Here is a 24,724-nt window from a genome sequence, read left to right as displayed (position 1 = left end):
GCCATAATGGCATTTGCAGGGAAATGGATGGAGCTAGAAGGAATCATGTTGAGCGAGGTAAGCCAAGAACAAAGAGACAAACGGTACATGGTCTCCCTGATAAGTGGATGCTAAATCCAAAATGTTAGGTGATACGACAAAACTAACAGGACTTAAGAAACAAAGAACTCCCACTCATCTGGTCGAACCACTACTAAATATCCCCATGCTGCTGATCACATGTATGGTGTATATGTGTACACTGTTATTTGTTATAGACTGTGATAGACAATTTGCTCCAGGAAAGTTAGAATGAACTTGTGACTTTAAATGAGCATCATTATTCCACAATACTGTGAAATATGGGAAATTATGTAATCACTAAATCACAATAAAAAAAAAAAAAGAACCTCAGGGAAGGGAGGGAGGGAAGGGATGGTAGGGGGAAAACAATGGAGGGGGGTAACAATGCTCAATAGGAAGTGTACTCATTACCTTACTCATGTAACTGTAACCCTCTGTATAGTATCTTTACAATAAAAAATAAAAAAATATTTTTTTTAAAAAAGGCAGAAACTCCAGGGGAAACAAAGCTCAAACAAAGCAAATGGTACCAGGTAAGAAAAGTGGGAACCATCTCAAAAAGAACCTACATAAAGCTTCTGAAAACAAATGTGCCCTGCCTTACCTCTTCCATGCATTTATGGTTTTCTAGCAAGCCAGGCTGTCTATATAGTCAAGCTACCTGAAAACTATACATTCCACATACCTTTAAAGGAGACACCATATATTATATAACTGTTTAGTTTTTATCCTAGATTCTTACATTGCTTAAAATTTAGGAATTTCATTAATAGGGAGTATATTGCCTATTCATGGCCAGCCAAGATAGTTTTTTAGGCTAATAAAGGATAGGGGGCTAACCATTATAATTAGACAATTGGGGTTAGGAGGTCAGTTTTACTTGGAGGAAAGAGGGACTGGAGAATGAGTATCAAATAATTAGTCAATATATTGTGCCTATATCACAAAACTATAGAAAATTAAATTCGGTGGAGCTACCTTGTTAGTGCAAATTATCAATGTGAGGAGGGTGAAATGTCCCAATTCTATTACTAGGGGCATATAAGCTTTGCATTTATGTTAACTTTTCAGACTGTTGTTCCCTTGGTTGGTCCTGACTAAAGGCCCTACCTTTAAAATAAAATGTTTTAAGTTGTTCTAGTTAATTATCAAATTTGAGGTGGGTCATGGGAATTCCTCAGATTTGCAACAATTTGGTCAGAGTAGAAATGGCTTGGGGACCTCCTCGAAAATGTATCTAACATCTGAAATACAGGTAATCTTGTTGGGACTCATGACTTAATTAACCTGTGATTCTACAGTAATTTCTAGTAGTATAGATTAGATGGGGCATTTTAGGGGGTCAGTCCTTATCAAAAAAATTGGCATAATCCTCTGTGGCCATAGACTCTAAACCTCTCCTTGTCTGTCAGAGGCTTATTGCCACCAGCCCTGCCCAAAAGTCATGTAGCACTCTTTACGTATGTATGTATGTATGTATGTATGTATGTATTTAGATGCCAGTCCTGAGGCTTGAACAAGGCCTGGGTGCTGTCCCTGACCTTTTTTTTCTAAAGGCTTCAGTTCTACCACTTGAGCCACAGCACCACTTCTGAGTAATTTATTGGATTAAAACTCTTACAGACTTTCCTGTCCAAGCTGGCTTCAAACCGCAATCCTCAGATCTCGGCCTCTTAAGTAGCTAGGATTTCAGGTGTGAGCCAGCGTTATGTGGCACTCTTACTTCTACTGAATCTTCAGGAAAAAGGGTATCCCAACCTGAAATTGGCCCAGAGACATTTAATTCCAGTTAGAGGAGAAATAATGAAAAGAAATGAAGTCAAGAGATTCACAAATGACTCACGATGAAATATTTTTTCTTTGCTAAAATAAAGTCTCTGGTTCAAAGTGTTTCACTGTAACACAAAGTGGTGAGGGGAAAAGCCTTTAACTGAAGAATGTAATTCTGCCTTGAGTTAGAAATTTGAGGCATATAAAACAAATTATAAAAATTCTTTTCCTTTTCTCAGACATATGCAATTATATATCTACGGTCTTTATTATTATAAATGCAACTTAAGTGTTTGCAGTTTGGTACTACAAAGCCTATAGTTATGTCTCAAGCAATTAAAACTCACATTATTTAATACATAGATAGGATGGGGTAGGTGATGAGAATGGAAGGCATAGAAAGGAGAAAGATGCGAGAAAAGGGGTTAGAACTAAGAAGTGATGAGAAATATCACCAGCTAATCTTTAAGGGAAACCTTAGCTACTGATTTTCAGAATGAAATAAAAACTATACACTTGGGAGAAGCTCCTGGAACAAAGTTTTTTTGTTGTTGGTTTTCTTTGTTGTTTTATTTTTTGTTGGTCCTGGGGTTTGAACTCTGGGCCTGAGCGCTGTCCCTCAGCTCTTCAGCTCAAGGCTAGCGCTCTACCACTTGAGCCACAGCGCTTTTCTAGTGGGTTTATTGGAGATAAAGAGTTTCATGGACTTTCCTGCCAGGGCTGACTTTGAACCTCAATCCTCACATCTCAGCCTCCTGAGTAGCTAGGATTACAGGTGTGAGCCACCAGCGTCTGGCTTAGAAAAAAGTTTTAAAAGTCACTGGTTCATCCAGTGCTTCTGAGTGTATGTTAGTTGTATATATACCAGTGAGGTTTGAGTGCCCAACCATCATTGTTGGAGGAATAAAAGTTGAATAAACTTATAAGTACTCAGCCTTTTAAAGCCCCAGTTTCCTTAACTAAAAAATGCTGCTGTGGAAAAGTAATCATTACTGGTATACAGTAGGCACTCAGCAAGTTATCAGCTTTGTGAGTATGACAAGGGAGACTGAGGATAACACAACTGATCCCAATCAAGGACTCTCCAACTCCAGTGCAGACAAGGACTGTCCTCTGTTTAGCTGCCACACTGAGCTCATTATCATGCTGGTACTTAAGGCCCTGGGCTGGCAGTGTTCTTAATTCTTGTCACTCAAACACAGTTTCTAATACATAGGCTGCTTTCAAGAGACTGGCTTCCTGAACACAATCTTTGTACATTTGGAAATTACAACTTATGCAGTCATGTGACTACTGTGAACAAAATTACGGAGACACAAACGAAATTCTCCAATTTTAGCTCAAATACTGGGGTTATTAACTTGCATAGTAGACTGACGTATGCATTCTATCCATAATTAAGATCAGAATAACACTCAATTTATGTACAAAAAACATTCGATGCAAAATTTGTAATACATTTAATGTTTCCTTTGGAATGTTTTTACATTCCAATGTCATGTCACTATAAATCCAAATGTACAAGACATACATTTTACATGAATTCTCATTTTCTGTTCTTAATAGAGACCAATCTACCAAATGGTCTATGGAATATCTCTACCAAATACTATGTTTCTGTACTGCAGTTACAAAACCAAGTACCTTGTATGTATGTTTACTATGTACCACATTACCAAAACATAGCAATAAATTAAACAATATAAATTCAATTAGGAAATGAGGTACAAGACCGACATCTAGAAATTTAAATAACAAAACATTTTGTATTCTTATCACACTAAAACCCAGCCATTTCCATAGATATTTGCTATATAAATCTATCTAATCAGCAGCATGTCAAGGCTCATTTCCTTCACTTTTAAAATAAGAAGACTATATGAGTCTAAGGCTCTGGCAAGAAGGCTAAACATCTGACCCACATCATCTTCTTTTCTGATCAAGGTAGGTATCAGAAGTATCATCTTTTTGTGGTATTGGAGAGCTTTGTATTGATTAAACAAGTTTTTCTACCACTTGAGCCATGCTCCAGTCCAGGTTCCTCTTTTTTTTGGCTGGTCCTGGACTTGAACTCAGGGCCTGGATACTGTCCATGAGCTCTTTTGCTCAAGGCTAGTGATCTACCATTTTAGCCACAGCTCCACTTCCAGTTTTTGAGTGGTTAATTGGAAGATGGGTCTCACAGGGACTTTTCTGCCTGGGCTGGCTTCAAACTGTGACCTCAGATCTCAGCCTCCTGATTACAGGCTGAACAACTGGCATTGGGCCAGAATCTTTAAATTTTTTTGGGGGGGGGGGGGGGGGGGGGGGAGTGGTCGGTCATGGGGCTTGAACTCTGGGCTTGGGTGCTGTGGCTGTGCTCTTCAGCTCAAGGAAAGAGCTCCACCCCCCTCCCCCCGGCTTGAGCTACAGCGCCACTTCCAGAATCTTTAAAGACAAGAAATGGGAATTGAGAGGCCTTAGGTAACTTGCCAAGATGCAAGCCCAAGCAGTGTAACTTCAATTTCCTGTTCTCAGCGCTACCACTTTCTGTACCATCGTTTTGAATTTTTTCTCATGATCTGTTTTTATCTGCATTACCATTAAGTGATAGTTTTTACGTTTCTAGATAGGAATTATCTACATAATGCTACTTTGGGACATATGCCCACTGATAAAGACTATCAATTTATACATTATATATTAGGTGAGTCCTTAAAATTTTTTAGTTGATTAAATCATGTAACAGAAACTTTGGACTACATTTTGTTACTAACAGTTAAGAAAACTGCAAATATACTTACCTCAATCAACTTGTTGGCATGTTCACGAAAAACTTGAGCATACTCCTTAACTTCTTTCTCATTTCCATTTTTTGCAGCTTCAATCAATACTAAAAGTGGAACATTGGTTTCCAGAAAAGAATCTGATACATGGTCCATGACAGCTTTGCGGAGCTAGGAATTAAAATTGTGATGTGATTTTTGTTTGTACTAAGAAGTTGTTTCCTATACCCCTTTTCCACCCTTCACCTTGTTCACATCTTTGTCTTTAATGGAAGCCTATGAAACACTAGCTGTACTTACAGGAGGACCCCTCCTCCTGTAAGAACAATTACTTAACCAGAAACAAGGATTGTGGATACAATCAGTGGCTTACACTGTGGTCACAGAACAGATCCTCAATGTTTAAGAAAATATCCTTTATTCTTGGGAATTGCAACACTAAGGACTAACTCGTAAAGGAATAACACCACGCTGAAAAGAAAGCAGCTCTGAACTGAACTGGCACATAGCCTCGGGATGTATATAATTAGCCTAATTGTTTAAATGAAATGAGAAGAAATAATACTTTCTAGTGTTTGAAAGGGTTAGCAAAGTATGAATATGAATCTTCAAACTTAAAGATTATTTTTTAACCATTTCTGAAACTGCTTTATCAAAATGAAATTGTATGATGATAATGTTCAATATTTAATTTTACTTATTATCAGACATTAACAATAAATGTTCTCCACCAATTCTTGGAAATTGGCTAAATTATTCATTTCAAAAGCTTTAATACATTATTTTATAAGCCTAGCCCTAATTTTTTAAAGATTAAAATTCAATTTGATTCCAAAATGTTAACTGAATTATTTATCATTAAATAAACAGATTGTTTATATTTACTAATATGGAACTTGGCATCTGAAATATTGCTATACTAACATATTTGAATTGGAAATACATTTACCCCAATGAGGTAAGGGATCTAACTGCAAATGTATTTTCAGAATAGGGCAAGTCAAATAAGTAACTAGAATTTCATGTCTACTGTACGTGAGCTAATTTAACAAAATCCTTAGAACTTATTTCCCCAAGTCATCTTAAATTGACTTTCCTCTTATACATCCTCTTTTCATGCTAGAGCTCATTTATTCAGTTCATCCCCATGGGACCATATTTATTAATACAAGTCCCCCACCACTATGAAGTTTACAAGTAATAAAACACAGAGCCACTTAAAATCTATTCTTTCAATGAAAAATAAGCCTACTATTTATTAGGGTTTTAATCAAAACTAAAAATTTGAGAACTTAGAAAAGCAATCACTACTTTCTTTTACCTTACCTGTCTCCGCAGGTCCCTGGTCTTCTTGGTCATTTTATCTATTGCAGAATTGAGTGCATCACTTCTTTCTTTACGTCCAGCCTGTATAAAAGGTAAAGAGATGAACACTTTAGTTAAAAGAAACTGTAATAATACTTTATAATTACATAGAGCTCAAATCAACATTGGATAAACAGTACAATCAGCTGGGAACAAGGCTTCACACTTGTCTTAACATACACAAAGCCCTAGAACTTGACAAGCAAGCAAACAAGAACAACTTTTTTTCAATCCCAAAGTTGTAAACTAGTGGGGGGCAGAGTGATTTTGTACGTAAAAACATCTTCTGTTAATAATAATAAAAAAATTCTTAAGACTCCATAGTATCTTTTAAAACAAAAAAAGCATTTATTATCACTACCACGTATTATGTGACCTGTATAACTGTATGTGCTATACTTTCACACAACTAATAGCACCCTGGGTTTGTTCACATGAGCATCCACCAAAAATACATGAGCTAATGCTTGTTGTTTGTTAGGTTCCATATTATCTGATGACTAAAATGACAAGTTTTGCCAAAATAAGAAAAGTCAAGAGACAGGATTTTTTGTTGTTATTTTTTGTTTTTAAGAGACAAGATTCTCAACTTGCACCCCAAGTTGGTCTCTTAAACTTTTGATTTTCCTGACTTGGCAAAAAGTTGTGCTTAAAATTTAACCTCAAAAATTAAATTTATTGGTGGACACATGGTGGTTCATGCCTGTAATCCTAGCTACTCAGAGGCTTGACATTTTAAGGATCATAGTCTGAAGCCAACCTAGGCAGAAAAGTCCATGAGACTCATCTCCAATTAACCACATAAAGGCCAGAAGTAGAGCTGTGGCTCAAGAAGTAGAGTGCCATCATGAGCAAAAAAGCTAGGGACAGCTCCCAGGCCCGGAGTTCAAGAATTAGTGCCAGCGCAAAATAAATAAATTCATTAATTAATCTGAGTACGGTGGTACATACACACCTGTACACCTGTGATCCCAGCATTTGGGAGGCTAAGGCAGAAGTATTTATAGAGTTTAAGGTCAGGCTAGGCTAGGCTGAAAGAGGGTCAATCTCACCCTCTTTCCCTAAAAAGATAAAAAGTTTAACTCAAGGTTAAGCATTCAGCAATTTAATTACTGAACTAGTCCCGGTAAACTGCAAGAACTGAGATCTGGAAGGGGAGGAGGGCTGTAAGGTCCTTGGACTTGAACTTAAGGCCCTGGGAACTGTCCCTAAGCTGCTTTTGCTCAATCAAGGCTAGTGCTCTACCACCTGAGTCAGAGCTCCACTCCCAGCTATTTTAGTAGTCTATTGGAAATAAGAATCACAGACTTTCTGCCCTGGTTAGCTTCAAAGCACAGTTCTCAGATCTCAGCCTTCTGAGTGGCTGGGATTATAGGTGAGCCACTGGTGCCCAGCTCTAAAACTGTGACTTTAAAGTAAAATTTAAAATCGATGTACCATGACCAATCAGAATTAATAATATATATTATGCAGCTTAAATCAGACTGCTTTGTAAAATTACTTGATCATATTTTTAGAATTTCCAGGCTAAGCTTAATGTACATAGAAAGGAACATATTATCTTTTGGGAAGGTGCCTCAATAACTACACACAAATGAAATACATGCAATTTGAAAGCAAAGAGATAAAAGTTATTATCTCAGGTGCAGCTGAGATCTAGTAAGATCTAAACTATACTGAACTATGAAATATATTTAAAATGTGTTCTCACAAAAAAGTGACCTTTTTTCTCTAACACTTTAATAATCCCAGAAGAAATACAAATGGACAAAGGAATTTGGTGCCTTTGGGACATTTTTGTATAGGTATGATGTTCATACACATACATAAGACATCTCTGGTGAATTAGTGGGGACAGGGAGATGTGGCTGTGTGCTTATTATGTGTCTTATGTAATTTGTTATTCACTTTATCTCTTACCTTCTGTTAAGTGGGAACAATGTCACTTATCTCTAAGAAATGTTAGAGAAGAAAAGAGAAAAAAATATTGAGGGATGTTATTTAGCAGAGGACAGAAAGGAGGTAAGAGAGGACTTATGACAGAAGCTGTGAATTGATATGGTCAGTATCAAATCAAATCAGTCCCATTCCTTTCAAATTCCTCCTGCACTTGTGTATTGGTAATAAAATTAAATGGTCCACTAATATTCATGCAGGTGGTGATCTGAGATAGGGGTGTCATTAACAACAGGAATAAGGATTACAATCAGCAGAAATAAGGTGTGGTTTATTCTTCTATGGGTCAGAAGAGAACTAAGTCAACTTAACGATGCTTAGTTACTGAAAACTCTCAAGATCAAAATATCCAAGATTACTGGGCACTGGTGGCTTATGCGGGTAATCCTACCTTCTCACTAAGCTAAGGTCTGAGGATCACAGTTCAAGGTCAGCCCAGGTAGAGAAATATGAGACCTTATCTCTAATTAACCAGCAAAAAGCCAGTAGTGGATCTGCATCTCAAGTGTCAGCTTTCAGAATCATGAAAATACATGGAATCTGAATCCCAAAGGTTGGGTTCACGGACCTCATGAGACCCCAATCTGTAACTTAGACTGCCTCAGTTTGGATGGAAGGATTTTTTTTTTTTTTTTTTGGGGGGGGGGGGGGGGGTCCGGTCGTGGGACCTGAACTCTGGGCCGAGCCACAGCACCATTTCCGGCTTTTTTTTTCCTTTTTGCGTATGTGGTGCTGAGGAATCGAACCCAGGGCCTCTGGCATGCAAGGCAAGCGCTCTACCACTGAGCCACCTTCCCAGCCTGATGGAAGGATTTTTTTAACTTAATACCAGCAAAAATTAGTCACACCAGAAAATTCATTTTAAGATATAATGCCAAGCTGGGTGCCAGTGGCTTATATTTGTAATCCAAGCTTGGGGGTGGGGGGGGGGCACCAAAGGTAGGAGGGGAGGTGGCTAAAAAGTGGAGGATGGAAGTTCAAGGCCAGAAAAGACCCTTCCCAACCCATGGCTAAGCAAGCTACATCTATCATCTCAAGCTACATGGGAAGCCGAGACCAGGAGAATCACTATGTCACAGGACAGCCATGGTAGAAAATTGATGCAATTCCATCTCCATAGAAGGGGCAGGGATGCACTTGTGATCCCAGGGATAATAGGTAGATCATGGCTCAGCTATACATCCAGATGGGATGTGAGCTCCTATCCTAAAAATAACCTGTGAAAAACAGGGAGGGAGGTGTCACTCAGCAGTACTGCTCCACTCTAGTAAGCACCAGGCTCCCACCTTACCCCCCAAAGATACAATGCCAGCCCACACTCTGAATCTATTAATACTGTCTTTGCCAAACTTCCTCAAAAATTAATTTGTCTTACTACAGGAAATAGAAATTTATGCCTCGCTAGTCAAGAGTTGCAATTAGAAAGTACTTATTTAATAAACCTTTTAGGTAACTAATCACTTACGTAATTTTAAGGTTCCAATCACCTTAAATATAACAAGGATTATTGCATATATATACACAACACATGAAACTTCAAGAAAGTAGAAAGCATATTGATATGTAAAATAAGACTATTTCTTTTAAAATTAAGTAATAAAATTTAATTTGTAAGTTTTATCTGTGCAAAAATAAAGGTATCAATGTTAGGTAAAGTAATTCTGGAACATTGACAATTTCTTGTCCAAAATGCTTAGGATCAGAGTATTCCTGGTTTTAGAGTTTCCTTGAATATTTGCATAGACTTATCTTAAAGTTTTAGATTTGCAGATATTAAGGATTTAGGCTCTTCAGATACTCAACTTGATGACTTACTGGAAGTTGTGGGCAAACTAAAATTAGTGATCCTCAATTCCTACCTAATTAAAAGGCTCTATTTCATTGAGTAGGGTATGCCCTCACATTTAATTTTGATATATGTGTATCTGGCTTAGCAGTGGCAATAGGACTTCCTAAGAAAACAATAAAGAATGTTTGAAGCTAACCAAGATCCAAAAGTGTTTCAGCAGAGGACATAGTCAGACCAACAAAACCTAGGACTTCTACTCTAAAAGCTACTGTTTTGGGTTTAGCTTTTTGCTTTATTTTTTTTAAATTTTTTTTTAAACTGAAGAGATTTTTTCAGGCAGCCATCAAGAGTGCCAGCAAAAAGATCTGTTTGGGGCTGGGAAGGTGGCTCAGTGGTAAAGTGCTTTGCCTTGCATGCATGAAGCCCTGTGTTCGAGTCCTCAGCACCACATAAGCAGAAAGGGCAGGAAGTAGTGCTGTGGCTCAAGTGGTAGAGCACTAGTCTTGAGCTGAGGAGCTGAGTTGAGGCCCATGACAAATAAACAAACAAACAAATAAATAAATCTGTTTGCCAGGCTCATACTTGTAATCTTAGCTATTCAGGAGGCTGATCTGAGGAGTGAGGTTTGAAGCCTGCCTGGGCAGGAAAGTCCATGATACTCTGATCTCCAAATAACTACCAAAAAAATTGAGAAATGGAGCTGTTGCTCAAATGATACAGTGCTAGCCTTGAGCTGCTCAGGGATAACACCCAGGCCCTGAGTTCAAATCCCCAGATTAACACTCAATGAATGAATGATTGTTGTTTTAACATGTCTAGGACACTTTGGTGCAACACTGGTCCTTAGACATAATTCTTACAGCATACAATTAAAGAAACATTTGGCTTTTAATATAAAGCAAATATGAAGTTATTTACCATGGAAAGAGAAAATTTCATTTATTTATATATCTTTATGTCTGCTTCTCCCCAGTTAGCAATATACTCAAAGCAAACTTAGACAGAGGAATGTAGACAATTATCTGAAACCTGCTACACTGACTCACTATATTACTTAAAACTATACTCTGTTTTGTTTTTTTTGGGGGGGGGGAGGGGGCGATACCAGCCTGGCAACTGTCCTTGAGCTCCACTTCCAGATTTTTTGACAGTTAATAGGAGATGAGAGTTTCATGAGCTGTCCTGCCTGGGCTGGCTTTGAATTGTGATCCTCAGATCTCAGCCTCCCAAGTAACTAGGGATTACAGACACAAACCACCTGCACCTGGCTTTCAAACTATTCTTAACACCTAAAGAACTGAGAATTGAAAGAGATGACAGACATCATTTTCCAGAAGTAGTGCTGCTACTTTATGTCAAAGGCATATGTAGAAGAAAGCTGCTCTAAGATGAAACCTAAGAACCAGTTTATTTCGGAAAAAAGGAAGACATCTATAAAGGTAAACTAGAATAAAGACAACAAAGTAGCACAAACTTCCATCAATGGGAATTGTGCATTATTCTACAGATTCAGACAAAAATGCTTTCATCTTCTTTGGGTCAACAGCTTCAACTTTTTGAATAAAAAAGTAGGCAGGTGAGAAAGATAGCTACTGACCTAGTAAGAACCATGTTCTCTCCACATTATAATGCAGCAAACAACTTCCCACTTTCCTAAAGTCATGAGATGATGACGACTTATTGGGTATAGTAGTAAATATCGATAATCTCAGCTATTCGGGAAACTGAGGCAGGAGGATCTTGAGTAAAGGCCAGCCTGGGCAACACAGGACATCGTTCTTACTTAAAATAACAATAATGACTGCATTCTGTTTTTCTGGGCAACTTTCCTTGCCCACAATTCTGTTATAATAGTACTGGAATAATACGATTTAGGTAGTTTCCATTCATTAGTATGTAAGAAGTAGGCAAGGAACAAAAGAACTAAGAGTCCAAGAGCAAGGAGATTTTTTTTTCTTCATAATTTTTAACATATAATTCATTCTTAATTATGGTTGTCTTAACCCAACTGACTTGCTGCTTTTTCACCCAAGGAATTAAAGTGGCTAAAAGAATTTAACTTGTTTTCTGTATCAGTAAAGTTTTTGTTTTTTCACCAGAATATGGCTGCCTTCAGTAAGACATTTACAGCATTCTGAGGGGTGATATAATGGTGGTAGCTGTTGGCTATTTTTGGAAACATGATCTTGCTTTGAAGCTAAAGCTTGGCTCAAACTCATGATCCTCCTTGCCTCAGTTTCTGGGATGCTGGGATTACAAGCATGCACCACGAAAAGGCTTCACCTTATTTCTTTTCCATTAAAAACAAATTTTAAAAGACTCTGAGACTCTTCTCTTGGGAACCGTTGGGGGCAAGATCCTAGCAAATGAGTTTCAGAAACCTAGTGTGATAGATCCACACCTTAACAGAAAACAGTACAAGCAACAAAATTTCACAAGCTCATCCATATAACAAACCTATTGAGATGGACTATAGAGGGAATTGAGGTCAATGGGGCAGTGGCATTGCTCCATCTACAAAAGGACACATTCATCTCTCTTCTCCCTTCCTGAGCAGGATCACACAGGAACATGGTGGTACAAGTGCTAGTGAAAACTCATTCTTCAGGATGTGAGCAAAATCTCACAGGCTTGAAGACTTCTACTTAGCCAGTGAATTACACTGAGTCAGTCCCCTTCCCTTCTTCCTTCACAAATGTCAGACCTGTCTCTACTGTCCCTTGGAGTATTCTTGCTGACTTCTCTCCACAGCATTTCTGTCAATTAAACTTGCTCCTTAGGATAACTTTTAGAACTCAAAAAACTATATCTGCATTGTTTCCACAGAACTTTTACACAGTGCTTAATGTCTTCTAGTCCTCACTCAAGTACCACATTCAAGCACAAAAATTTTACCTCTTAAGGTAATGACTTCTTAAGACTTTCCCAGTAAATGAAAACCTCAGAAAATCTTGTTTCATAGACACAGTATATTTCTGGCTCAGGTCAGAAACAAAACTAAGGAAAATGCCAAAGGTATGGGGCTGGGGGTGGGAAATAGGTATATACAGTCAGATCATGTATTAAAGGCATTAATATTAGTAGGCTTGAAAGCATGGCATTGACTCATGCTAGAAACATCTTTAGCATTTTTACAACACTAACCTGGAGCTGCTCATTCATAGTCAAAGTTTGTAAAGTGATAGCACTATCCAATCAGGAGATAGTGAAATCAAGCAAAAACAAACCAAAGTAAAAATCCTATTCCAATGTACAAGTGACCTTTTGTATTCACAAGAAAGATCCCAACAAGAGCTAGTGTGAGACTCAAAATTCAGTTCTTAAGGGTGCCAGTAGGAGCTAGTGTGAAAATGTCCTATTGTATTTCAGTGCCATAGACCCTCCAATCCATTACTAGCTGTTACTTTTAGTTAAGTAGGTTGAAATGCTGAGGTAAAACCAGGAACCATGTTAGAACCCACTCACATTCCATTATTTATCTGAAATCACCTCTGTTCCACTCTTAGCACTTGGGTCATGTGTATCAAATGACAATACCAACTTGCCTTTTTCTTCTAATAGGCCATCCAAAGATCAATGCAGCATTATTTTTTTCAATCAACATAATGACAAAACATTGCTATAAAATAGGACAGAGAAGGAAACATCTTAGTTTCCCTGAAATTCTCAAAGGAAAATAAGAGGGTAAAATGCTTTCTTTTGGAATCCCCACCCTTTTATTCTTGCTTTATGTTAAGCACTTAATGACAAAGAAGCTAAGCCCACTTAGTTTAACAACACATCTAAAAGCAAATCACAGTCATACTTTGATCTTAACAAAGCAATTGAGTAGCTTTCCAAACTACCAGCAACGGCACTACCTTATATAGGCATTAAATCAGTACTTCATAAATCAATTATGCTTGCTTCTGCCCATTTAGATAATCACTCTGAGAATCAGCAGTACAACACTGACTCTCACACGCATTAAAAATCATCACTCTGCTAGCCCAACTCACTGTTCAGATGGTTCTTCTTGAATGCAGCCTTTATTACAACCTCACTGCTGCTTCTACACAGAAGGAACACAAAACGTTTTAAAGTCAGTAGTTCTTCTTTCTTGCATTATTGTAACTGGGGGGATTGGGGGGGGGAGGTCTTTCAAGACCCCAATACTGTTACAAAGCACAGTGCTTTTTAACAGTAAAGCTTCTGGAAAACCCAAACAAAAGACACGTCACCCAGTGACGTCAGCCTATATACAGTTCTGTGTGGTCGCAGCACATAAGCAAATCCATTCTTGTGCCGTTTCTCGGAAAAGCTTTTCAGTAAATGCACTCATGCTGCTCCAGGAGCTCTTCTCTGCAACAAGCAGCCCATCTGCCATCAACAAGTTAAGACCAAAAGAACTAACGGCTACGGAACAGAAAGACTGACGCTTTGATGACCAGCAGCAATCAAGGAGAAAAAAAATTAATAACTTGCATTCATAACTGTTTTTGGGAATCTGAACATCATGGAAAATGAAACCAATGCTTGCTAGAGGAATATCCTAAGGAAAAAAACAACTCACCCTGGTGGATTCAATTTTAATAGGAAAGCCTGGAACACAGAAAACAGGAAACTGGTCAAAGGCTCCTGTATGTTAGAGCCTTTTACAGACTCACTGCGTTGAGTCTAATAACCTCGACTGAATGCAGCCTCCAATGTGCACAGAAGAATGGGTAAGTCGATTAATTTATGTTTTTTACAGTCAACAAGGACTCATACTTTTAAAATAAGCCACTGATCACATTTTATGAGAAATCATCGTCAGTCTGGATTTTGAGGGTTAGGCAAAGGCATACATATATCGTTGATGATAGAAATGTTTTAGCTTCTCAAAAGGTTTAAGTTGTGCTCCTGTCATACTAACAAGGTTAATTTTTCTGCAGCAAATGAAAGTAAGTTTTATGCAGTGAAATCTTTCATCATAATGTTCTGTTGTTATTGTTGTTGTTTTTAACAGCCTATATGTTCTGCTGAAACATATCCTATCTTCTTGTTTTCCTTAAATCATATTCTGCAGGCTTACATTTCAAGTGGCCATTAGGGGCCCCTATGCTGGCAGCAATATATGCAATGAGTATGATTTTTAAAATGCTGCCTGCCCTGGGTATGGCATGTCCACCCAAATGCCGCTGTGAGAAGCTGCTATTCTACTGCGACTCTCAGGGCTTCCACTCAGTGCCAAACGCCACAGACAAGGGCTCTCTGGGCCTGTCCCTGAGGCACAATCATATCACAGAGCTTGAAAGAGATCAATTTGCCAGCTTCAGTCAACTTACCTGGCTTCACTTAGATCACAATCAAATTTCAACAGTAAAAGAAGATGCTTTCCAAGGACTATATAAACTTAAGGAATTGATCTTAAGTTCCAACAAAATATTTTACTTGCCAAACACAACTTTTACCCAACTAATTAACCTGCAAAATTTGGACCTGTCTTTTAATCAGCTGTCATCTCTGCATCCAGAGCTCTTCTATGGCCTTCGGAAGCTGCAGACCTTGCATTTACGTTCCAACTCCCTGCGGACTATCCCAGTACGTCTGTTCTGGGACTGTCGTAGTCTGGAGTTTCTGGATTTGAGCACAAATCGTTTGCGAAGTTTGGCTCGAAATGGATTTGCAGGATTAATCAAACTGAAAGAGCTTCACCTAGAGCACAACCAGCTGACAAAGATTAATTTTGCTCATTTCCTCCGGCTAAGCAGTCTGCACACGCTCTTCTTACAATGGAACAAAATTAGCAACTTGACATGTGGGATGGAGTGGACCTGGAGCACTTTAGAAAAGCTAGATCTGTCTGGAAATGAAATCAAAGCCATCGACTTGACAGTATTTGAAACGATGCCTAATCTTAAAATACTCCTCATGGATAACAACAAGTTAAACAGTCTTGATTCCAAGATCTTAAGCTCCCTGAGATCCCTCACAACTGTGGGCCTCTCAGGCAACTTATGGGAATGCAGCCCCCGAATATGTGCTCTGGCCTCCTGGTTAGGCAGTTTCCAAGGTCGGTGGGAGCATTCCATCCTATGCCACAGCCCTGACCACACCCAAGGAGAAGATATTCTAGATGCAGTCCATGGATTTCAGCTCTGCTGGAATTTATCAACCACTGTTACTGCCATGGCTACAACTTACAGAGATCCAACCACTGAATATACAAAAAGAATAAGCTCATCAAGTTACCATGTGGGAGACAAAGAAATCCCAACTACTGCAGGCATAGCAGTTACTACAGAGGAACACTTTCCTGAACCAGACAATGCCATCTTTACTCAGAGAGTAATTACAGGAACAATGGCTTTATTGTTTTCTTTCTTTTTTATTATTTTTATAGTGTTTATCTCCAGGAAGTGCTGCCCTCCCACTTTAAGAAGAATTAGACAGTGCTCAATGATTCAGAACCACAGGCAGCTCCGATCCCAAACACGACTCCATATGTCAAACATGTCAGACCAAGGACCGTATAATGAGTATGAACCCACCCATGAAGGACCCTTCATCATCATTAATGGTTATGGACAGTGCAAGTGTCAGCAGCTGCCATACAAAGAATGTGAAGTATAATATCTACTTGTCATCAAAAATCACATCAGATAAGTAACCTATTTTACATAGTAGGGGATAAATACATTATCTAATTTTTACCATTGGTGACATTAAGCCAAACCAAGTGGAGACTTAGTTTTTCAAGTGTTAAAGTATTTTTAATTTTTTTAATGAAACCATATTTTAAGTGTTAAATGAAGCAATGCTCACATTAATTTGCATTCTTGTTGGAAAGTCTAAAATGCTTCAAAATAAGACATTTCATGTATGTAATTATATATTATTGTGTGCAAACATTTATACTAAGGTCTCCATATGCTATGTTTTTCTACTGAAAACAGTTTGGGGAAAAGCTATTGAACAAAAACAGATATGGATCAATACCTGTTTGATCATTGCTCTACACCCAATATACCAACTGGCTTTCTGCTTAAAAGAGTCAGCAAAGTTCTCTTGTATAATTTGGTTATTTACTATTACATATCTATAATCTGCCAGCGTGAGAAGTAGATGTACATGTATGCTACAGGCTGATAAATATTAAACACTCTCTTCTTCCAGAGATTTACCACCACCCCCCTACACACACCTTGGGCTAGAAGATATCAAGGTCCACATCACAAAATCAAAATTCTTTATGTAACTCTAATAATCTGAAATAATTCTTTAACATATTTAAACAGTAAGTGAATCCAAATGATTGTAAAAAGACCTCATTACAATGAAATCAATACTGAATAATTACAAAGACTGATCATATATCTTTAGTCTGACTTGTAATAGACATGTTGATTTTTGTGGCATTTTGACTATTTTTAAATGTATTAAATTGCCATTTTACTGATTAACTTACTAAGTCCTTTATTTACGTTTGTAAAGGGTTAGAAATTATTTGAGAAAAGATAAACTGAGTCAATTAAACAATCCTAACATGTTCAATCAAGTTTAGGAAATACCCCTCTAAAAGTTATCTATCATCTCCCACTCCTGTCATGTTTAAATAAGCCTTGACAAGGAGTTTTAAGCTTCTATCTTCTTTAAATCTTTAAACCTCAAAGAGACAAATTAAAAATAATTGGGTAGCAAAAGTCATGACACCGATTATTATAAAGGATCCATAAAAAATTACTTTATAAAACTGATTTTTCCCTTTCAATAAAAATACGCATTCAGATTGTGTGATTCCTTTTGAGGCAGGACCAACATATCACTGAGGTGACTCTTATGGTGCAACACTTGACGTGCTTATACTGCCACACAGCAGTAACTGGAAGGCAGCACAGAGGTGAAGAGATGAAAAGCAAAGAATGATTTGGAAACCTGATTCTCAGGTTAGCTGAACTTTCTGGGCAACTAAATTATATATAATCTACACCAAACAAGCAAGGTCCAGGGATCTGCACTGGAAACCAACCAGAGAGAGCCTTTCCAACATAGATATAAATATTGCATAATAATACAATGATGCCACATTTTTCATGCAAGAAAGAACCATGAGTGTTCAATTTCTTCAATGATGATTTCCATCGAGAAACTATGACATATTTGGGATTTAGACACACAATTCTTACATATTTTCCCCCATAAAAGAAGATTCTACATATGTGGTAAAACTATGATGGTAGAGCATTATTTGATTTTAGAAGACTAGGTGTTTTTACAACTGTCACTTACTGTATGTGAAAAAAGGCATAAATCCTTAGAGGAAATCACTACCATAAAAAAGAGAGACATCTTTCCTTAACATGTCCCTTAACATTATACCCTTTATTTGGGGTGTATTTTCTTTCTAGAAAAATGAAAACATGTTAGTTTAACCAGTTAGTTTAACCAGTAAGACTTAATTATAGTTTTTCTCCTTTAATACCAAAAAGGGTAACTACACCTCTCTCTCCTCTCTCCCTCCCTCCCTCTCAATATATATATATATATATATGATATATATATATATATATCATATATATACACACACATATATGTGTATATATATATATATATATATATAAATATAATGTGTGTGTATATATATATATCACTTTATAAAGACAAGATCACAAATTATGGTTAAAAATGCTCTCTACAGGTTTAAGGGAGAGTAATTAGTTTGGCAAATCCTCAGCCTTGTTCAGTTCAGTTGATCTTGAGTGGTGAGCATTTCATCTCTTATTAAAACAGATTTGGGGCTTGCCTAGACAGAAACAGATGCTAATTTTCAAGCATAAAGCATAGTGCACTACTTTCTCACAATGGGGCTAGAAATCGGAAGCTCCCATAATGAGAGGCCCTCAGTGAGCAGAAATTTACCAACCCATCTTTCAGGTTGACCACTGCCATTTGTCAGGTGACAGATAGCTTGTCACTGAGGATACAGCTCTGAGGATACAGGATTCCATCAACCTGAAAGATAGGAGTACTCTGCATAACTCTGCCCAAAATTAATTCAACTGTGAATATGAGGATAAGAAATATTCTCCTCCTTCTATGATGGGAATCTCTATATTAATCCTAAAGGAGACAAACTGGCAAACTCCTTATGTATGTGGAAAGCATAGTGTTTAGTAATTCAGAGGAAGAGCATTGCCAAGGCCACCAAGGAATACTTTTCTCACATAGAGTATATGTGTGTATATGTATATACATATATATTCCATGTTTTTGGTAATGTTTGCTGAGAAAAATGACAATATGAACTAGTAATTTTTCCTTTCATCCTCCGCACAAATTTCCTTTTAATTGCCTTCAGAAAGCAGGTTATATTTCATAGTTGTCTATCTGTGACTAGGTATCAACACAAGGTTGAAAATGAGACTTAAATACCTGTGCTGCCTTTACCAACTGGCCAGGGTAGAAGCCCACCACAGCAACACTGCAGATTCTAGCCACAATGTCAGGCTTTTGAGTTTTTTGGTGGGGTTATTCTCTTTGTCACTCTCCTCCTCACCTCCCACACCCATTTTCACGATTAGAAGAAAATAACTATTAAGAACCAGGAAAATAATCCCTCTTGGAAAAAGGAAAGCAAAAGATGACTATGATACCATATCTATGTACGAAGCAAGAACTATTTTACAATTGTTTCTACTCATATCTATAGCTTGCCAGGAAATACAAAAGACAGTGGGAGTTAGTAAATTTGCAAATCCACACCCAACTGAGAATGTTCAGTGCCAGCATCAAAAAGCAAGTACATTAATTTTTAAGCCAAAACTACATACTAACAAATGTAATTTCTGATGTACCTGTTAATTCCTGTACCAACTGAATGAATGGAACTGAATAGACTTCCCAACTCTACTTAATAACTACTAAAATCCATCTGCTTATTCTAATTGCTAGTTACCAAAAAGTAGACTCCATCTTCCTAATAAAAATGAACCCTGTTAATAGCATTAGATCTGAGTCCTAATTTTCATACTTCCCACACAGAGCTGGGAAGGGAGGGGAAGTAAATAAAATCTTCTTACCTCTCTGGTATCAACATCAATTTTTAACAGCTAAATTACATGACAGTTTTCCTAATACAACAGAAAGTCCCCAAAGTGTGTTTGGGGACACACTTCTCATATCTTATTGGTTAAAGTGAGACAGAAAAGAAGACAAAGAAAAAAGACAATGAGGTCATTTATAGAAATTTAAATATTTCTCTGTCTAACCAGGGGCAAATGATAGCTATTTGAATATGGCCAAAAACAAACAGAAAATCAGTTTAAGCCTTTGTTCTACTATGGCAAACATTTGGAAACTTCTGCAGCCTTTCAACTAACCTTTTCTTGAATTAAAAAAAAAATAGTCTGATATATTGAATGTTTGGTGAATCTATCAACACTGAGACTGGAAACTCAAAGTACAGTCCAAACATATTGTATCCAGTCACCCTTAAGAGCCATTTTCTGTGGGGTGGGAGGTGGGGTGGGATGGGAAGGAAATACTACTATATAGGGTGTCTTGGGAGGGGGGAGGGTAATAAAGTACAGTGTACAAGAAAGTTTGTTATTAAAATTGTGTATACTGTAAAAAGTGGATGTCTCTCTTCTTTCAGAACTTCCCTGATAACTTGTCAATGTGAACATGTGAAACTTGAAAAGCCATTTATGATAGATAAGAAATCTTAAATAAAAAGTTATTTTGTACCATGTCCCTTCTACAATGCCAAATATGTAAGCTGTAAAAAGGACAACTAATCATCATGTCTTTATTATTCACGGACAGGTTAATTATGCTAGGAAAGTAAAGATTAAAAGAGGCACAAAATATGTGGAATAAGAAACTGTTTTTTCTATTGAAACCTAAAAACAACTGAACAGAAGGTGAGGTTCAGACTTTCCCAGGCCTATTCAATCGACTACAGTCACATCCTGAGAGGGTTCTAAAGGAGGTCCCAGGTGCTTGCACCAAGTAAACAGCAACTTGGCCTCTATTTCAGTAATAAGCTGTGATAGATCCTAGCATCACTAGTGCACCACTCCTGGTAAGTTGACAGGTGCTGACCATGCTGGTAAAATTAGGCTCCCTACATGACTTATTCTACCTAGATAACAGTTCCATGGGTATGAATAGTAAAAGATTCTTAACTAGTGTTCTTCAGTTGGCATCAATATCTTCAAACCGGATGCTATGCCTGGGCAGCAACTGTCCTAATGACCAGGAACTGACTGCCAATAAACAGCCACACTTGCCAGGATTTAATTCCTTCTTCTCCAGCCCCATCAAAGCACAGAAATATCAAACAAAGGAATAAAGAAAGCCAACCTTTTCCTAAACCCAGAGGTGCTAGGATCAGTGAGTCTAAGAGAGCTCTCACATCAGGATCCTCCACAAAACCAGTGTAGAGTCAGGAAGCACAGCACACAATTTTACAGCTAAAATCAATGTAGTAGCAGACATATAAGTGATAGGGTTTTAAATCACACAAAAGGACCAAATCCCATGTTTTATGTAGTTAGAGACCAAGCTTATTAACATAACTTTTGTTCAATTTAGTCTTGAAAATCTTACATAAAGCTTCACACCTCACTTATTGATTGATTGATTGATTGCCAGTTGTGGGGCCTGAACTCTGGGCCTGGGCGCTGTCCCTGAGCTCTTCAGCTCAAGGCCAGCACTCTACTACTTGAGCCATAGCACCCTTCCAGCTTTTTCTGTTTATGTGGTGCTGAGGGATCTAACACAGGGCCTCATGCAAGCAAGGCAAGCACTCTACCACTGAGCCACCTTCCCAGCCCTCACCTCGTTTTTTAAAAAATCAGGTATTTGCATTAATTTTACTTGTATGCTCCCAACATTTTCAGGTTCCTCTCAGATATATAATAGATTTATTCAAGGTCTGTTAAAGATTTGTTTTCCCTTTTCTTTAAATATATCTAACCATCTGGGTACAAATCTCCCTTAGACAAAATGCACTACAAAATTTCTTTACAAAGATACAAGAGAAAAAGAGATGAAAGTCGAACCTATTCCAAATCATCTCTCCTTAGCATGAGTTTGACCTATTCCTCACCCACTGAAAGTTTTGTAAACGCTTTTAAGGAATGGATCTGGAACCTTCCCTTTCAATTTTTTTTTTTTTAAGGGTCATTAAAAAGCAAGAAATCTTCAAGACAAGTACAATGAGGTATTCTAACCTGCAAAGCACAAAAACTAAATATTTTCTCTCCTCCCAATACAGGCCTAACAACAAAATCCAGCCCAAGGCTTCCTAAGGAGCCCCAGCTAGAAATCCAAAATGAAAGAGCCATCTGTGAACAACTCTGACCCACTGAGGCCATAACTCATCCTTTATTCAGGAATGAGATTTAAAACTGCAGCCTCAGAGGCAATCCCCAAAGCCTTTTACAACTTTCAAGGACTTCACCACCAAAAAGCCAGAAAAGAGATGCAAAGAGTCACAGCTCTTCACAAGAGCTTCACGGCACAGACACGATTGTGTTTAGCATAATAATTTCATCTTTTGAAACTCATATTTGTAATAAAAGTTAACAAAGCTCCAGGCTGCTTTTTCTCCAAAATGATTTTTCTTAAAAAAAAAAAAAAAAAAAGACATTTGTATTAGCTCGTGTTTCATCACGAGAACCACAAAAAAAGTTAATGATAAACAAAAACTTGTCATATAAATGTTGTTGAATGGTAGAACACAACCTGGCTTATGTCCAAAATAGGATAAAATATGAAACTAATGTTGTCAAATACATCACGGACCATTATTCAGTTCCCAAAATGTCTGGAAATAACATATTTATCATTTACATAGTAACTAATTCTATATTCAAGGAAACAGAATAACATTCATATATATAGAAACAGAAAATGGAACACAAAAAGTTCAAAAGCAAGGGTTCTTTTTGTTTGTACCTCACACTGCTGCATCTATTCTCAATCTTTCTAGCTTTGTTCCTAGGGAGGCTGACCTTTATAAACAGCATACCTTGGTGCTCTCACTCTCTGGCTTATGAGATACCATCATCAAGAGGTCCATGGATTAAGCAAAAATCAGAGCTCATATTTTACAAGTCCCTGCCTGCCTGGCCTGTTAGGCAGAAAGACTGCTTTAGGCTACATTTACCAAAGCAGGGTTCTTAACCCCAAGTGTTCAGGCTATGTCTCAGAGAAAGCAATAACATCTAGAAATTAGTACAATGTCATATGTGAATTCCAGATTTTAGTGAAATCCTAAAGGGTTTTTGATAATCTACTAAAAAAAGGTAATGAAGCCCTGGTAGAGCAATAGTTATCTGTAATATAAAACAATTTGTTCCTAATCAGGATTCCTGGTGGCCAAGGCAAAGAATATAACCAACTGCTTTCATTGATAAACACTGGTTTATCTCATGGGGAAGATATGTAAGTATAAAAGTCTGTGAATTACTTACAAAATGGAGCCCATTATAGACATTTTTAAAAGTCGGATATATTTCTAAGGAATTTCTGGAGAACATACACTTACTCTTCATGTCAACACTTTGTAAGATGCCCATGTGTCCATGCTGCATGCTCTGTGTGATCTACTTTTGTGATTATCCAAGGGTGAAGCTTAGAAAGTCTGTAAGGTTGAATAAGTACAATCTTGAAGAGTAGCTATTTCCTCATCACTACACTGTTCCCACACATATAGCATAATTCCAGTAAATACATACTATATTACATTATTCATCTTCTAGACTAGGAGTATAATTTAAAATTAATAACATCTCCCACAGACTGGTGATATAGATTAGTGGTAGAATGAGGAAGAAGGTCAAAGAATGTACAAAGCCTTGGGGTTCAACCCCTCAGTAATGCACTACACTGGGAACAAAGGAAATTATATTTCATGCCGTATCTTTACTTATGCTGATAATCATAAATGTTCTCCTTTGGATAAGAACACGTAAGATTCTAACATGGGGCCACACTTTTTTTTTCCTTCCAAGACCTGTACTTGAACTCAGTATCTGACACTTCCTTCCATTGATTGGCTGGTGCTCTACTACCTTAGTCAAGCCTCAAGCTCCCAAGATTTGTTTTTTAAAAAAAAAGGAAAGAAGCTGTATAAGACTACTAATTTCCCAAGAAAAAAGAGATAAAGAAAACTAGTTATGACTAGTTATGACTAGTTATGAGAAATTTAGGTCTCTTAAAACATAAGCCTGGCTCATGCCTGTAATTCTAGCTACTGAGGAGGCTGAGATCAAAGGATCATCCTGGGGGTTACAAGTCAGCCAGGGAAAGAAAGTCCATGAGACTCTTATCTTCCATTAATCACCAAGAAATCCAAAATAGTAAAGCAGGGGGCTGGGAAGGTGGCTCACTGATAGAGTGCTTGCCTTGCTTGCATGAGGCCCTGGGTTAGATTCCTCAGCACCACATAAGCAGAAAAGGCTGGATGTGGCGCTGTGGCTCAAGTGGTAGAGTGCTAGCCTTGAGCTGAAGACCTAAGGGACAGAGCCCAGGACCAGAGTTCAGGCCCCATGACTGGCACAAAAAAAAAAAGTGGTAGAGCACTGCCAAGGCCCCAAGTTCAAGCCCCACAACTCAGAAGATGGGGGAAGCAAGACTTAAATTTTATATATATATATATATATATATATATACATACATACACACACACACACATATGTATATATAAAAACATAGATGTGTGTGTGTGTGTGTTAATCATGTCATTGCCATAACACAGTAGTTGAGAAAACAATTTAAAGTAAGAGGATTTATTTTGGTTTATGGTTTCAGAAGCTTTGCTCCTTGGTTTTGGCTAGCTCCACTGCTATAGGCCTGTGGTGAAACAGAACATCATGGTGAAGGCAGTATATGTCAGAGGAGGCTGCTGGACTCATAGCCAAGCATTACGGGCAGGATATGAAGAGTATATCCCTCCTCAGTGACCTTTAACTAGCCCTCATATCTTTGTTTCTACCATTTCCCAATAATACCATCAAATTATGAATTCATGAGTTACAGTCCTCAT

At 37.7% G+C, this 24,724-nt stretch overlaps 2 protein-coding genes across 3 annotated transcripts in view; one reads left to right on the top strand and one right to left on the bottom strand.

Annotated features, from left to right (window-relative positions):
- The window catches only part of Ctnna1 (catenin alpha 1), a 144,264-nt gene that overhangs the window by 33,707 nt on the left and 85,833 nt on the right, over nt 1-24,724 (bottom strand). Inside the window, exons 8-9 of the mRNA XM_042692034.1 lie at nt 5,925-6,005; nt 4,617-4,769 (exon numbers count right to left, since the gene is read on the bottom strand). Coding sequence (XP_042547968.1) covers nt 4,617-4,769; nt 5,925-6,005 — 234 coding nt within the window. The remainder of the gene's footprint in view (nt 1-4,616; nt 4,770-5,924; nt 6,006-24,724) is intronic.
- Nucleotides 13,978-22,204, top strand: Lrrtm2 (leucine rich repeat transmembrane neuronal 2). 2 transcript variants are annotated; one of them, XR_006149291.1, is made up of 3 exons: nt 14,051-14,411; nt 14,756-17,615; nt 21,950-22,204. XR_006149291.1 is itself a non-coding variant. In XM_042692036.1 (2 exons), exons 1-2 carry the CDS (start codon nt 14,408-14,410, stop codon nt 16,300-16,302), a joined length of 1,551 nt encoding a protein of 516 aa, XP_042547970.1. In that variant the 5' UTR covers nt 13,978-14,407; the 3' UTR covers nt 16,303-18,037. The 2 variants fall into 2 exon arrangements, 1 of the variants encoding a protein (XP_042547970.1); XM_042692036.1 differs by lacking the exon at nt 21,950-22,204 and having other exon boundaries at nt 13,978-14,411; nt 14,756-18,037.

Source organism: Dipodomys spectabilis, unplaced genomic scaffold, assembly GCF_019054845.1.
Source record: "Dipodomys spectabilis isolate Male_0828 unplaced genomic scaffold, ASM1905484v1 ptg000147l, whole genome shotgun sequence".
Taxonomy (NCBI): domain Eukaryota; kingdom Metazoa; phylum Chordata; class Mammalia; order Rodentia; family Heteromyidae; genus Dipodomys; species Dipodomys spectabilis.
Note: the sequence above shows the minus strand (reverse complement) of the source record. Positions and strands in the feature narration are given on the sequence as shown.